Source organism: Triticum dicoccoides, chromosome 2B (assembly GCF_002162155.2).
Source record: "Triticum dicoccoides isolate Atlit2015 ecotype Zavitan chromosome 2B, WEW_v2.0, whole genome shotgun sequence".
NCBI lineage: Eukaryota > Viridiplantae > Streptophyta > Magnoliopsida > Poales > Poaceae > Triticum > Triticum dicoccoides.
Genome location: NC_041383.1, coordinates 722,078,664 through 722,092,163, shown reverse-complemented (window position 1 = coordinate 722,092,163; position 13,500 = coordinate 722,078,664). Strand labels below are relative to the sequence as shown.

Here is a 13,500-nt window from a genome sequence, read left to right as displayed (position 1 = left end):
AAGTTGAACTCCTTCTTCCAAAACCTTGGTATCTCTCACCAAGTATCATGCCCACATGCTCACCAACAAAACGGCTCAGCTGAACGCAAGCATAGACACATCGTAGAGGTAGGCCTTGCTCTTTTGGCAGGAGCCTCCATGCCTCTCAAGTTTTGGGATGAAGCATTCCTCACTGGTGTTCACATTATCAACATGCTACCCAGTCGTGTCATTAATAATGAAACTCCGGTAGAACGCCTCCTTCACACAAAACCAGACTACAAATCTCTTCGAGTGTTTGGGTGTGCATGTTGGCCAAATCTCCATCCCTACAACAATCGCAAACTCATGTTTCGATCAAAACAGTGTGTCTTCCTAGGATACAGCGCCCAGCATAAAGGTGTCAAATGTCTAGATGTCTCCACTGGTCGCGTCTACATCTCACGTGACGTCGTATTCGATGAAACCAAATTCCCATTTGCTGATCTTCACCCCAATGTTGGCGCTCTTCTTCGAAAAGAAATCCTCCTTCTGCCTTCCCATCTCACTAGTTTTGATCAAGGGAGGCAAAATATTGATGATCAATTAGTGACTAACTCATCTAATGATCTGCATGAGCTTTGTGTTGATGATACAGGAGAAATTCGTGAAGAAATTGCTGCTGAAAAAATTCAGATGGACCATATTTTATGTGTCCCACCAGAGGAGACAGATCCTCCTCGGGATCCGTCCAGGAGCGGCAAATCAGATCCGCTCCGGGATCGGAGCCCAACGCAGGCACAGGCGAGCGTGCGGTCTCCCCTGATTCCCGCAGTGCCGGTCCCACGAGCGACACGCGGGCCTCGTCCGCTGGCTGCGCTGGCTTCCCTGCTCCGCGTCAATCGCCGCCCTCCACTTGGCCGGCTCCGGGTGGCCCAGACGCTGCGCGCCACCCCATCCAACCGGTGACGTACAAGAGGCGTACAGGTACGCGGTCCAGGGAGGGCGCGGGGCCTGGTGCGGGCCCGACCGCCCCTGGCGCGGAAACTCGCGCAGATCCAGGCGCAGATCCGACCGGCGCGGAAACTCAAGTGGATGTGGCAGCTCCGGGATCTTCTGTGGATGCTTCAGGCGTCCCGCCTCGCGTTTCAACCGCAGAAGATCCGACGCCGCTGGGTGGCGCTGCTGCTACTGCTGCCGAATCCTCCTTGGGTTCTGGTCCAGCCAATGATTTGGGGACTACGGGATCCTTTGTGGCAGCAGATATGAATGCTCAGCAGCCACGTCGTACACGCCTTCAACAAGGGAAAATTCAACCTATCAACTACAAGCATATATCCAAGTATGGTATGGTCGGTTCCACAGGTGAACCAGATGAACCTAACACCCTTGAAGCAGCATTGTGTGATGATAGGTGGAAGAAAGCCATGAATGAAGAGTGTATGGCATTGAAGAAAAACAAAACATGGCATTTGGTTCCCCCACAGCAAGGTAAAAATTTAATTGATTGCAAGTGGGTTTTCAGGATTAAAAGAAAAGCTGATGGAACTATTGATCGCTATAAGGCTAGGCTAGTAGCAAAAGGTTTTAAACGGAGATATGGTATAGACTATGAGGACACGTTTAGTCCGGTGGTAAAGGCTGCCACCATTCGTCTTGTCCTATCTCTTGTTGTTTCCAGAGGATGGAGTCTCAGACAGCTTGATGTTCAGAACGTGTTTCTTCATGGTGTTCTGGAAGAGGAAGTGTACATGAAACAACCTCCTGGGTTTGAGAGTAAGAATGCTCCTTCATATGTATGCAAGCTTGATAAGGCACTATATGGGTTGAAACAGGCTCCAAGGGCATGGTATGCTCGTCTCTGTCACAAAATGCAAGCACTTGGTTTTGTTCCCTCTAAATCTGACACATCATTGTTCATCTACAACAAGTCCAACACATGCATATTTGTTCTCATATATGTTGATGATATTATTGTAACCAGCTCATCTGATGAAGCTATCAGAGGACTTCTTAAGGATCTAAGTGCAGAATTTGCTCTAAAGGATCTTGGTGACTTGCACTATTTTCTTGGGATTGAGGTGAAGAAGCACAAAGATGGACTTCTGCTCTCTCAAGAAAAATATGCCACTGATTTGGTTAAGAAGGCTGGGTTACAGGGATGCAAGCCTTCCCTCACACCATTGTCTAGTTCAGAAAAACTATCTCTTGCAGAAGGTGAACCCTTGAATCAAGAGGACAGCACGAAATAAGGAGTTTGGTAGGAGCTCTTCAGTACCTTATGCTTACCAGACCGGATCTGTCTTTTGCTGTTAACAAAGTCTGTTAGTTTCTTCATGCACCTACCAATGTTCATTTGACAGCTGCAAAACGTATAGTTCGGTATGTGAAGCATACTCTGAACTTGGGACTGAACTTTAGCAAATCACCCTTTACTCTTGTCAGTGCATTCTCTGACTCAGATTGGGCAGGCTGTCTTGATGACAGACGCTCCACTGGTGGCTTTGCAGTATTCTTTGGACCAAATTTGATATCATGGTGTGCACGTAAACAGGCCACTGTGTCCAGGTCGAGTACAGAGGCAGAATACAAGGCATTGGCTAATGCTACAGCTGAAATAATATGGGTTCAGTCTATGTTGAAGGAACTTGGTGTACAAAGTAAGCAAGCTCCCTGCTTATGGTGTGACAATCTTGGTGCCACATATCTCTCTGCAAATCCGGTGTTTCATGCCAGGACAAAGCACATAGAGATTGATTTTCACTTTGTCAGAGAAAGAGTTGCTCAGAAACAACTTGACATTCGCTTTGTGCATTCCAGAGATCAACTTGCAGATGGATTCACAAAGCCCTTGCCTACAAGAAGCTTTGAAGACTTCAAGCATAATCTCAACTTGATGAAGTTGTGATTAAGGGAGGGTGTTAGACAACGTTACATACTATCACGATCCCAACCCGGAGGTGGTGTTCGGCTGGTGTTAGGCATAGAGATAGATTTGGTTATTAGTTTAAACGTATTACAATTGTAACTATCTCTATCTCCTTCTCCAAATAATCTCTCCTGAGATTCCCTCTCTGTAACGATCTGATCTCCCTGTACCGATCGTTGGGGTCGCGTCCCCCTCTCCATATAAAGTGAACCACGTCCCTCGAGAGAGGTAAGACGTTTTCCGCTATCGCACAATCCTCATGGGTACCCATTGCTTCCCACCCTTTTGCTGCATGTGACATCTACTCTTCGTGTGGACCGTTTGGATACTGTGACCTCGCCGTGGGAGGGGCAATTTGCCGGTGCCTTGATGGGTTCGAGCCTAATGGTCTAAACACTTCAAGGGGATGTCGAAGAAAGGAAACACTAACGTGCGGAAAGCAATATTATTTCGCGCCCTTGTCAATGATGAAGGTTCCTGATAAGTTCTTGCATATACAGAATAGAAGCCTGATAGAGTGTGAGGCCGAGTGCAGCAGCAATTGCTCATGTACGGCATATGCTTACACAACTTTGAGCCATGATGTTGGTAAGGCCGGCCCGTCAAGGTGTTTGGTCTGGACAGGAGAGCTTGTCGACACTGAGAAGTATTCCGGCGATTCAGTTTCGTTTTTGCTTATTTCTTTTGTGTCCATAGTGGGTTGTCCAGCTGCTTTTCATGGACAGTTTTCCCTTAACTATTCTGCGGCACCAAACGAAATAACACCAATGTTGATGCAGTTTATAAAGGAACGTCTAGGCATATAGGAATGCAAGGTTAAAAATTGGTGTGAACTAACTCAAGTGCATATGTGCTACTAGCTTTCCTGCACGTGCAATGGATGTTTTTCACTACAAATAACGCATGCCTGAATTAGCTACTGATTGAATGGAAGTGTTAGAAGTCTCATCTCCAAAACGTCATGCCTGAATTGGCGAGGATGTTCTCAAGTACCAAATCTAAATATTTCTAATAGTATCAATAATTAAAGTGTTAGAACTTAGAAGTCTCATCTCCAAAACGTCAAGATTTGGTGGACTGGAGTGAGTAGCATGGAAGATCCTTTATATTGGATAAAAGGAACACTCCTTTTAACATCATTTTACAAGTACAATAAATATGTTTTTAAATTTCTTCTAGCCTTCACTTTTGAATATGTTGACAATTCTTTTTAGATTTCATGTCTAAGCTCTTAAATTGACAATAACCAATTAAGTAACTCACTTGGAGTGGTAGTTTCTATATGAGCATGTTTGCAAGATCAATAGTTAAAGAAGGCAAACTATTTGATTCACCACAAGCCTCGATATTTTGGGAACTTAAATTACGTTAGAATGAGAACTTAAGTACCTTCATAGATCTGTCACGGTATTTATGCAAGTGAATTCCAGGTTTCTAAGTAGTTTCTTCCTACAGTTAACAACATCAGTTTAGTAAAGATTGTACTCCCAATTATGGTGTGTGTGCTAGTGACATGCATAGCCCTCATCTGGATCTGCAAATGCAAAGGTATCCTCTTGTTTTTGACATATGACATTAGTATAGGAAGAGTTAACAACAATAATGGATGTCCTAACCAGCAGGCAAATGGAGAAACAAGGAAGATCAGAAGAAAATGATGTGAGGATACTTTAGCACATCCAACGGACTTGAAGGTGAAAATACAGAAATTCCACTTGTTAGCTATGAAGACATCCTTTCAGCAACACATTTTTTCGCCGATTCGAACCTCCTTGGACGTGGAGGTTTTGGCAAAGTTTACAAGGTAGCTGAAAGTGATACTTACAATAGAACATGTTTATGATAGAATAGGAAACAAACATAATTACCTTTCAACTGTTATCTGACTCAAGAAAGCTCCCTTGACTCTAAATATGTTTTCTACAGTTGCTCCCCAAGTCAACCCCCAATATGGATAATGTGGCATCTATTTGGATAAGTAGATGACTTTGGATCATCAGGAAAAAGATGATGACTTCAGCGGTTGTCATCGCCATCGTCGTCGTCGTCGTTTTTGTTTGTTTTCTAACCAAAGGCTTTGCTGACCTAACAATAAAGACATATCCAAGTCAACGCCAAATTATTGAAACATGTCCATTCCCACATTGTCCAAAACTCCATGTGGCTGACTAAGGACGAATTGGATTTGCACTAGTGTTGATATCCAAGATTACCCAAGGGATAGTTTTAGAGTTAATAAATGTCTCCTAGGCTGGAATTAAAAGGGGCTAAATGCACTTCTTCGTGTGAAAGGATAATTAACTACAGAAGCAAAAAAATGTTGGTTCCATTTTTCGCTAATTCAATAATATGGCTCATGTAGGGCACACTGGAAGGTGGAAATGAGATTGCTATCAAAAGGCTTAGTAAGAGTTCTGGACAAGGTACAGTGGAGTTAAAACATGAAGTGGTTCTAATTGCCAAACTGCAGCACAAGAACCTAGTCAGACTTCTTGGGTGTTGCATTCAGGAAGATGAGAAGCTATTGATCTACGAATACTTACCTAACAAAAGTTTGGATGCCTTTCTTTTTGGTATGTGCTTGTTCAATTATCACATACATATTGTAAAGTTCTTACATTAACCAAATTGATACTCATAATGAATAGCTTTGTTTCATAATTGGTCGTGAAAGATTCCGCAAGAAAACATATGTGCTAGATTGGGTAACGCGGTTCAAAATAATTAAAGGAGTAGCAAGAGGCCTTCTGTATCTTCATCGAGATTCAAGATTAACAATAATTCACAGAGATCTTAAAGCAAGCAACATCTTATTGGACATAGAAATGACTCCCAAAATTTCAGATTTTGGTATGCCAAGAATTTTTGGTGCAAATCAGAATCATGCAAAACACTACAAGGGTCGTCGGGACATAGTAAGTAACTAGTGAAAAAACAAACCCATAGAAGTCTGTATTTTACGATCATGTACAGAATACTGTATACATTCCTTACTGACTTGTTGCATGTTTTAAACAGTGGTTACATGTCGCCTGAATATGCGATGGGAGGTGCCTTTTCTATCAAATCGGACACTTACGGCTATGGTGTTCTTATCTTGGAGATTGTTAGTGGCATGAAGATCAGCTCGCCTCAGCTCAGAACAAACTTTTCTAGCCTTATTACCTATGTAATTATTATGGAATATGTGAAATTATCACTAAGATCGTAGGCCCATAAAAAATATTTAGTAATATGGTTTCGTTCTATTGGCCAGGCATGGAGATTATGGGAAGAGGGGAAAGCAACTGGACTAGTGGACTCTTCAATTGTTGCGAGTTGCCCGCCTCATGAAGCTTTACGATGCATTCATGTGGGACTCTTGTGTGTTCAAGACCGTCCCAGTGATAGGACACTAATGTCATTGGTTCTGTCAATAATAGAGAATGGAAGTGGACTACTCCCAACTCCAAAGCAACCTATATATTTTACTACAAGTAATTGCGAAGGTGAAGAAGCAAGGGAGAACATGGAGAATTCGTTGAATGCAATTAGTATCACAACACTTGAGGGTCGTTAGATGTTGTCAAATTTAGTGTGTGTGAATTCTATTATAGCTGGTTGTATGCTTTATGAGTTTACTCTCTATGAACGGAATTTTGAGTAGGAGGCTATATTTGTGAATTTACTATATATATATATATATATATATATATATATATATATGTATATATATATAAAGAAGCTACGAATAGGAGCATCTCTAGCAGACCCCTTAAAACACATGAAATTGTAAAAATAATCGTCGGTTTACAGTTTTAGACGAAAAAAGCGACCCGAATAGAACCCGTAAACAACTCCGTCTTGTAAAATTTATAAAGGGCACAGTAAACATCAAGGATTTCGGAGCCAACCCTAGGATACCCTGTAGATGCGAAAGACCATTGGCGGAAGTCCAACTGCCATCGGAATCTTCAGGCTCGCTCCCGGCCGCCGCCCTGCTCATCCGGAAAGCCACCGCACGTCCATCCCCAGCTGCCGCCCGTCCGTCCTAGCCACCACCGCCGGAAACTCGAGTAGCTACGGAGGAGCTCGCTAAGCTCCTGGATTGATCCGGCCACGGATGAGCTAGCTAGCTAGCTAGCAAGCTCCTGGATCCATCCAGCCACGGACAAGCTAGCTAGATCCCAGATCCATCCGGCAACGAAGGAGCTCACTCCTGGATCAATTTGGCGACTACGACGACGGGAGCTGACCATGAACATGAGCGAGAGGAAGAAGAAGACGTGGGGAGGAATATACACGAATATTCAGTTTTACAGTCTAAGTTTAAGGGGTCTATTCGGCCGTAGCTCAAATCAACCCTTAAAACGTGTTTTCCATGAATTGAAAACCGCGTTTTCAGTTCCGCGGTTTAAGGGGTCTGCTAGAGATGCTCTAACAAAGGCAGAGGTACCGTAATTGTAAGGATGCTCGTTGTGGTCCTCATATATAAAGCAAATTTCGGGATAACCGGACAACAGGAATTGCATAAAAACGCCAAAAGGCAGAAAACAAGATGACTACGCTGCCAAGCATGAGCACATGAAGGCCTGAAGACAATGTCTGCATTGAACCAGGCATCTGAGCTGCACGACAACACTCCCAAAAGGGTAACACACATCAGTTTTAACCTGGAGCCCTTGCATGGGGAGGAGAACCGCGACGGCGTCCTCAAGAGGAAAGTGGCACCAGCGGGTGGTGCCGCTGTCAGTGCCAAAGCGCAGAGCTTTCACTCTGTAATTATATTTGTTAGTGCTTCAGTGTAATTATATCTTTTTTATTGTGTGGGTGACATGTCTAAATTTATGCACTCGAATGACTGTTTAGTAGTAGCACTTGTTGCAAGAGAATTTTTAAATACTTCTGAATTTCGGTGGCAAGAGGGACGGAATTTCGGTTTAGTGCTTCAGAATTTCTCTGATGAATGGGTTGTCTGAATTTAAGAATTAATGATTTGGTACGGCATACCTGGACTGCTATTTTTTTCAATGTGAAGTGATGAATGGTGATAGCTATACCATATTAAGTGTCAGTTTTAACGTATGCAAATTCATACAACATATATGGCAGTTGTTTGTGTTGTTGAATGTGTGAAAACTATTGGATGGCTGAATATTTGTGTTATATTGATCTAACCCTCGTAGGGGTATATATAGAAGTACACGAGGGGTAGAGGTTTGGAGTACAAGGCAAGATATTATGTGTTTAAACTAAGTTTATCTCTATCTCTCCTTATCTCTACGTTTATACTTCTAACATTCCCCCTCAGTCGTAGTGGGAGTGAAGCGGATGATTACGACTGAATTTGAAGTCTTGTGCTTCCGTCGTCTTTTCCGCTGCGCCATCATCACTACGTCTCTGATGGGTCGACACCTAGGGCGGTGACTACGTCCCATTCTGGTGCCTTCCTTGTCTCTCCTCTATTCCCTCCCACAGTCACAGCGGGAGTGGCGTGGATGCTGGTGACGACGCGGACGCTGTTGACTGGAGTTGTTGCCGATGTGTTGTTGTAGACGTGGTCGTGTGTGTCGATGTCGATGTAGCCGTGGTCGAGGTAGTTGTGGTCGATGGTGTGGTCGTCGTGGATGATGAAACCGCACAAAGCCGGAGGCGCAAAAAAATGCGCTATGACAGAACTGCAGACGTGGATGATGCACCTTGCGGATGTCAGAGGGTGTTGTCGGCGATGAGTCCACCGGTTTTGCCAAGACCGGAGGAAGCCCATCAAGCACACATCGGTTTTGCCAGAACCGTGTGGCCGTGTAGGGTCGCCACTGTAGTGACGCTGTGTCGATGCAGTCGTGCTGTCGTGGATGACGCGGTCATTGCAGTCGTCAGAGTCGCGTCTTGCAGAAAGTCTGTCAGAGGACGCTAGGTTTCCATGTTGTGGACAAGGCAGCGGCGGTGTGTCGACGAAAATGTTGATGAAGACCACATTGATGAAGACCTTGGCGATGAAGTGTGAGCTATGGCATCACGGCGGCGCGTCGACGATGTGTCGCTTGAAGGCGTCCCTCGCGGCGACGAGGTGTCGATGCCGTGTCGTGTCGAAGAAGTAGCCTGGCGTAATCGTACAACTTGATGTCGTTCGGCTCGATGCAAGGGCGTCGGTGTAGCCGTGCACAGATCGGTGGCGGCGGTCGATGCAGGTGCAGGAGGGCTCGGCGTAGTCGTTTGATTGGTGATGGTGTCGATGTAGTTGCAGGTCGGGTTGATGTTATCCGCGTACCAGAAGAAGATGATCCGTGTACAACCGTAGGCACGGCCGACGATCGGAGATCCGATCGATCCAAGCCGCCGGAGCTTCAAGTTCGTGCGTCCGCAGACGCGTACGCGGAGACGTGACTGAAGCTTCATCTGAGTGCATGCACGTACCTCGGACTGCTGGTTGCTTCGTATCCCACGTTGTGAGAGGCTGCGTGTGCATCTGTTGATGGAGTTCTGCGAGTCTGTGCATCCGCCTTCGCGGCAGGCTCGCCATGCCTGGTCCGCGCGAGGGTTGCTGGTCGATCTTGGTCGATGAGAAGAGCGCCACGCATAGCCGTCTCCGTTGGCGTCGAGGGAGCGCCGCCTTGAATCGCCGCCGTATAGAAGCCGCGCACACTGCATGAAGTGATGGATTTCTATGCAATTTTCTCAACCGGATTTTGAGGGTTGATGGATTTATTGGTGTCTAAAAGAAAGGCGAATCAATCTACTAGAATTTCGCAAATTGGAATTGATCTAATCTACCAAATCGGTCGAATCTTTGATTGACCGAATGCCGCACCCCCGGGGAGAGAAGATTAATCTCCCCGGAGGCGGCGCGCTGCGGAAGATGTGAAAGGTTTTAGGATCGGCGTCGTGAGACTAACCGCTCTAATACCATGTGAAAACTATTGGATGGCTGAATATTTGTGTTATATTGATCTAACCCTCGTAGGGGTATATATAAAAGTACACGAGGGGTAGAGGTTTGGAATACAAAGCAAGATATTATGTGTTTAAACTAAGTTTATCTCTATCTCTCCTTATCTCTACATTTATACTTCTAACAGAATGAATGCTGAAAAGCTGTTGTTTGTATTGTTTAATGACTGATGAAAATGGTTATCTCTGAAACTGCGTTGAAAGCCCGTGCAATACTGTTGTTAAGTGCTGAAGCGTTTTTTCTTTTCTTTGGATCATGTTTGGATGGCAAATGAGAGGGGGCAAGTTATGACCTCAGTTGAATACATGAACCTGAGACAGATGGAGTGGCAGCAGCCTTTGTTTCTTAAGTGGTTTGCTTTCAATTTCTGTTTTGTACTCTGCCTTAGTTGCTAACCCAGTTGATCCTGGGTTCATCTTGTGTAACTACTCTTTCCCTCCTTAACGCAAAAAAAAGTTTTTCATAAAAATAATTCTGATTTTTTTGAATTTTTATTGTTCTATTGTTCACGGAGCATTTGAGCTCGGGAGTACAAGATAACTTTCCGCCATCTCATCCTTACTTGCATTGGCTCCACGACAATGACGGTAATGCAACTAGACAACTAGGACATGAGTCGGCTGCTTCCTCCGAGATGTCACATTGGCGGTGCGCGACTCCACGCGGCGACGCACTCAGTTGTTGTCCTCAACCCTTCCGTTTCTTCTTAATGGTCAAAAGGCCTAAGATGCACTGTTTGTTTGGCCAACCTATTACGCACTACTGGGCGTGAACCGCCAGCCGATTTTTGGAGGCTTTGAAACCTTCCAGGGTTCCAAAAGTTTTTTTTCTTTCTTATTTTTCTGTTTTCCTCACCAGTTTTTCCTATATCTCTTTCATTTTTGATTTTCTATTTTCCTTTATCTGGTTAATTTGTGAATATTTTTCAAATTCATGGTTTTTTTCTATCCATGAACATTTTAAAAAATTCACGATTTTATATTCAAGAACATATTTTTAAAATTCGTGAAGATTATTCAAATTTTAGAATTGTTTTCGAATTCATGAACATTTTTCAATTCCGTGAACATATTAGAAATTATTGAACATTTTCACAAATTCAAGATTTAAGAAGAAATAGTGAACATTTTTAAATTTTCTGGTTTGGTTTTTCAAAAAAATCAGAAAAGAAAGTGAAAAACCAAACCGAAGGAGACAGAGAGGGAAGAAAATAAAAAACGATGTGTGCATTGCTCATAATAAAAGAAAAAAAAACTGCGTGGTTCCCTGGGAGAGGCACGCGCTTCCCATCGAGCTTTGGGCCTGGCCCATATAGCCGGATTGTAGGCGTTTCCCCCAGAGCTCGCTTGAAGCGATATATATCAGCACTCCACATACAGGATATTCTTATATAAAACAGAAAAATGATCCTCAAAAAAATATAACAGAAAAATAGCTGGTAGATTATGGCGGATCAGCTGCTATACAAATCCCTCAGATTAATCTTGGTCAGACTCCTGATTTTCTTAAAACAGGTTGATTATATGCGGTTCCTGCACATTGTGATCCATCTTTGTACTGCTTATATTCTCTCCATGACTCCATCAACCCCAGTGCAAGTCATATTTTTTGTGAATAAGCCATATATTAAGCACTATCTGTCCTTACAAACACACACATGCAAGTCTGACAAGTGAATGGTGCTATACGTGTTCTCCCGTTCCAAACTATATATTCTGAGGTACAAGAGTAATGTTGGACATTTTGCCTAGAACTAATAAACATGTATATAAAGTACTCCCTCCATCCCATAATGTAAGACGTTTTTTGACACTAGTCCGTCCCATAATGTAAGATGATTTTTGACACTACACTAGTGTCAAAAAACGTCTTACATTATGGGACGGAGGGAGTAGTACTCTACAAGATTTTCCATACAGAAAAATAACCATACAACAAAAGTACATCCACATCCTGTTTTCAGGGCTTGAAAGTAGGGACTTGAGCTGAAGCACCCAAAATGGCCCGGTACAAAGTGCGACGCATTATACTTCGGTAAGGATCTTCTTCTCTCTTCCTCTTAAGATAAGACACTAAGTTCCCCACTTCAGATTTTGTGTGTAGATAGAGATCGTTTGCTAGTTTCTTGTCCATCAGGAGATTGTCCATTCCTTTCGTCTCGATTGGCTTGCCAAACAGGAAGTACAAGCGACCTGGTATTTTAGGGAGAACGACAGGGAGATGCAAGACCTGGTTCCCATCCTCCCCAATCACAGTATCTCTGAAATAAAGTTGGAGCATGGCTTGTGTTGATCAAATAATTTTGTGACGGAAAATACTTGGTTATTTTTTCCTTTTGATCCAAGGGAAACTAGTTAGGAAGATAGATGTCTGACCTTACACTTGGAAGATCTGCATTGAATGATTTTATCCAGTCTCTGAGATAAGGGATGTTCTTTTGATCATTGTAATCTATAGCTATCTGCAGAAGGAACAAATAATTAGCAAATACGTTCTCTCTTAGAAAAGGAAGATTAATTTGTGGAATAATATTCTGTTACAATGCATAAGTCATGAAATTAGTAAAAAAAATTGAAAAGGAGGTTATCCCCCGGCCTCTGCATCAGAATGAATGAAATTAGTAAACTAAATCAGGGTAAATAAAAGTACCAACAACACATTCCCCTTTTTTGTGAATACCAACACCATGTTCCTTGAGTTGATTCAGTACAAAGGCACATAATAATACCTCCAAAATGTCATCTTCTCCGACACAACCAAATGGTATGATAGTAACTCCAAATCTGGCAGCCATTCTTATAAATTCTTGTTTATCTGACCAAAAACACCGGTAGCCTTCACCCTAGTCAGTTCAGACATAATAAGTACATCTGGGGGACAATTGATATTCATGGTGGGAGAGAACATGAAATCATGTGTACAAATACAAAAAAAAATGTTTTGTTCAAGTACACCTTTCGATGCAGAACTTCCCGCGCACCGCCTGGATAGAGGAGAACGGATTCATTTTTCTCAAGTAACTTATACATATTGATTGGACTGACTGGTACTCCGCCATATACGGATACTACATCGAATAGAGACAACTCCTGACGCAAAGCCCAATTGTTTCCAACAAAAAATACTGGGTTGGACAATGCTCGGATAGTTATTTTCTTCTCTTTCAAGAACCCTTGAAAAAGTGAAGGTACCTCTATCCCTAGGAGTTGGTGATGACCCACAAACAGGATAGGACCTTTGTCAGGAATACCGGTGAGTCCACGAACAATTTTTCCAGTCTCCAGAGTAGACAACATAACTGGGCTTAGTAATTCATTGAGTTGTCTGAAGAAGAGTTTCAGCAAATCAACCTGTTATCCTAGATAAATACCCTGCCATGGTAGAGTGCATCTTTGAGAGATTAAATACATACTTGAAATCTTCAGTTGATTTCTTGAACTCAGCAAATGTAGGTGGAAGGAAATCGGTCACAATGTCCCGTTTTTTGCCTTGGCGATACATGTTGACCCCTTTTATGACAGTTAGCAGATTAAAATCTTGCTCCTGTGTAAAGACATTGAACTGTGAGCATTATTGTACAAGTCGTACTGAAAGCCAAGGTAGAGTAGTTCGTTGTTTTTCAAGAGAATTAGGAATTAACATCAACAGATCAAGTGAAAACAAAGTCATCGTGGAGCATGAT

General features: G+C 43.2%; 1 protein-coding gene and 1 pseudogene across 1 annotated transcript in view; one reads left to right on the top strand and one right to left on the bottom strand.

Moving 5' to 3' along the window:
- The window catches only part of LOC119365856, a 9,579-nt pseudogene extending 3,133 nt beyond the window's left edge, over window positions 1–6,446 (top strand).
- A 5,319-nt stretch (window positions 6,447–11,765) lies between these two features.
- Window positions 11,766–13,500, bottom strand: part of LOC119365857 (acyltransferase-like protein At1g54570, chloroplastic) — a 15,035-nt gene continuing 13,300 nt past the window's right edge. The window contains exons 9-13 of the mRNA XM_037631500.1: window positions 13,231–13,362; window positions 12,773–13,142; window positions 12,547–12,660; window positions 12,194–12,279; window positions 11,766–12,078 (exon numbers count right to left, since the gene is read on the bottom strand). Coding sequence (XP_037487397.1) covers window positions 11,778–12,078; window positions 12,194–12,279; window positions 12,547–12,660; window positions 12,773–13,142; window positions 13,231–13,362 — 1,003 coding nt within the window. The 3' untranslated portion in view covers window positions 11,766–11,777. The remainder of the gene's footprint in view (window positions 12,079–12,193; window positions 12,280–12,546; window positions 12,661–12,772; window positions 13,143–13,230; window positions 13,363–13,500) is intronic.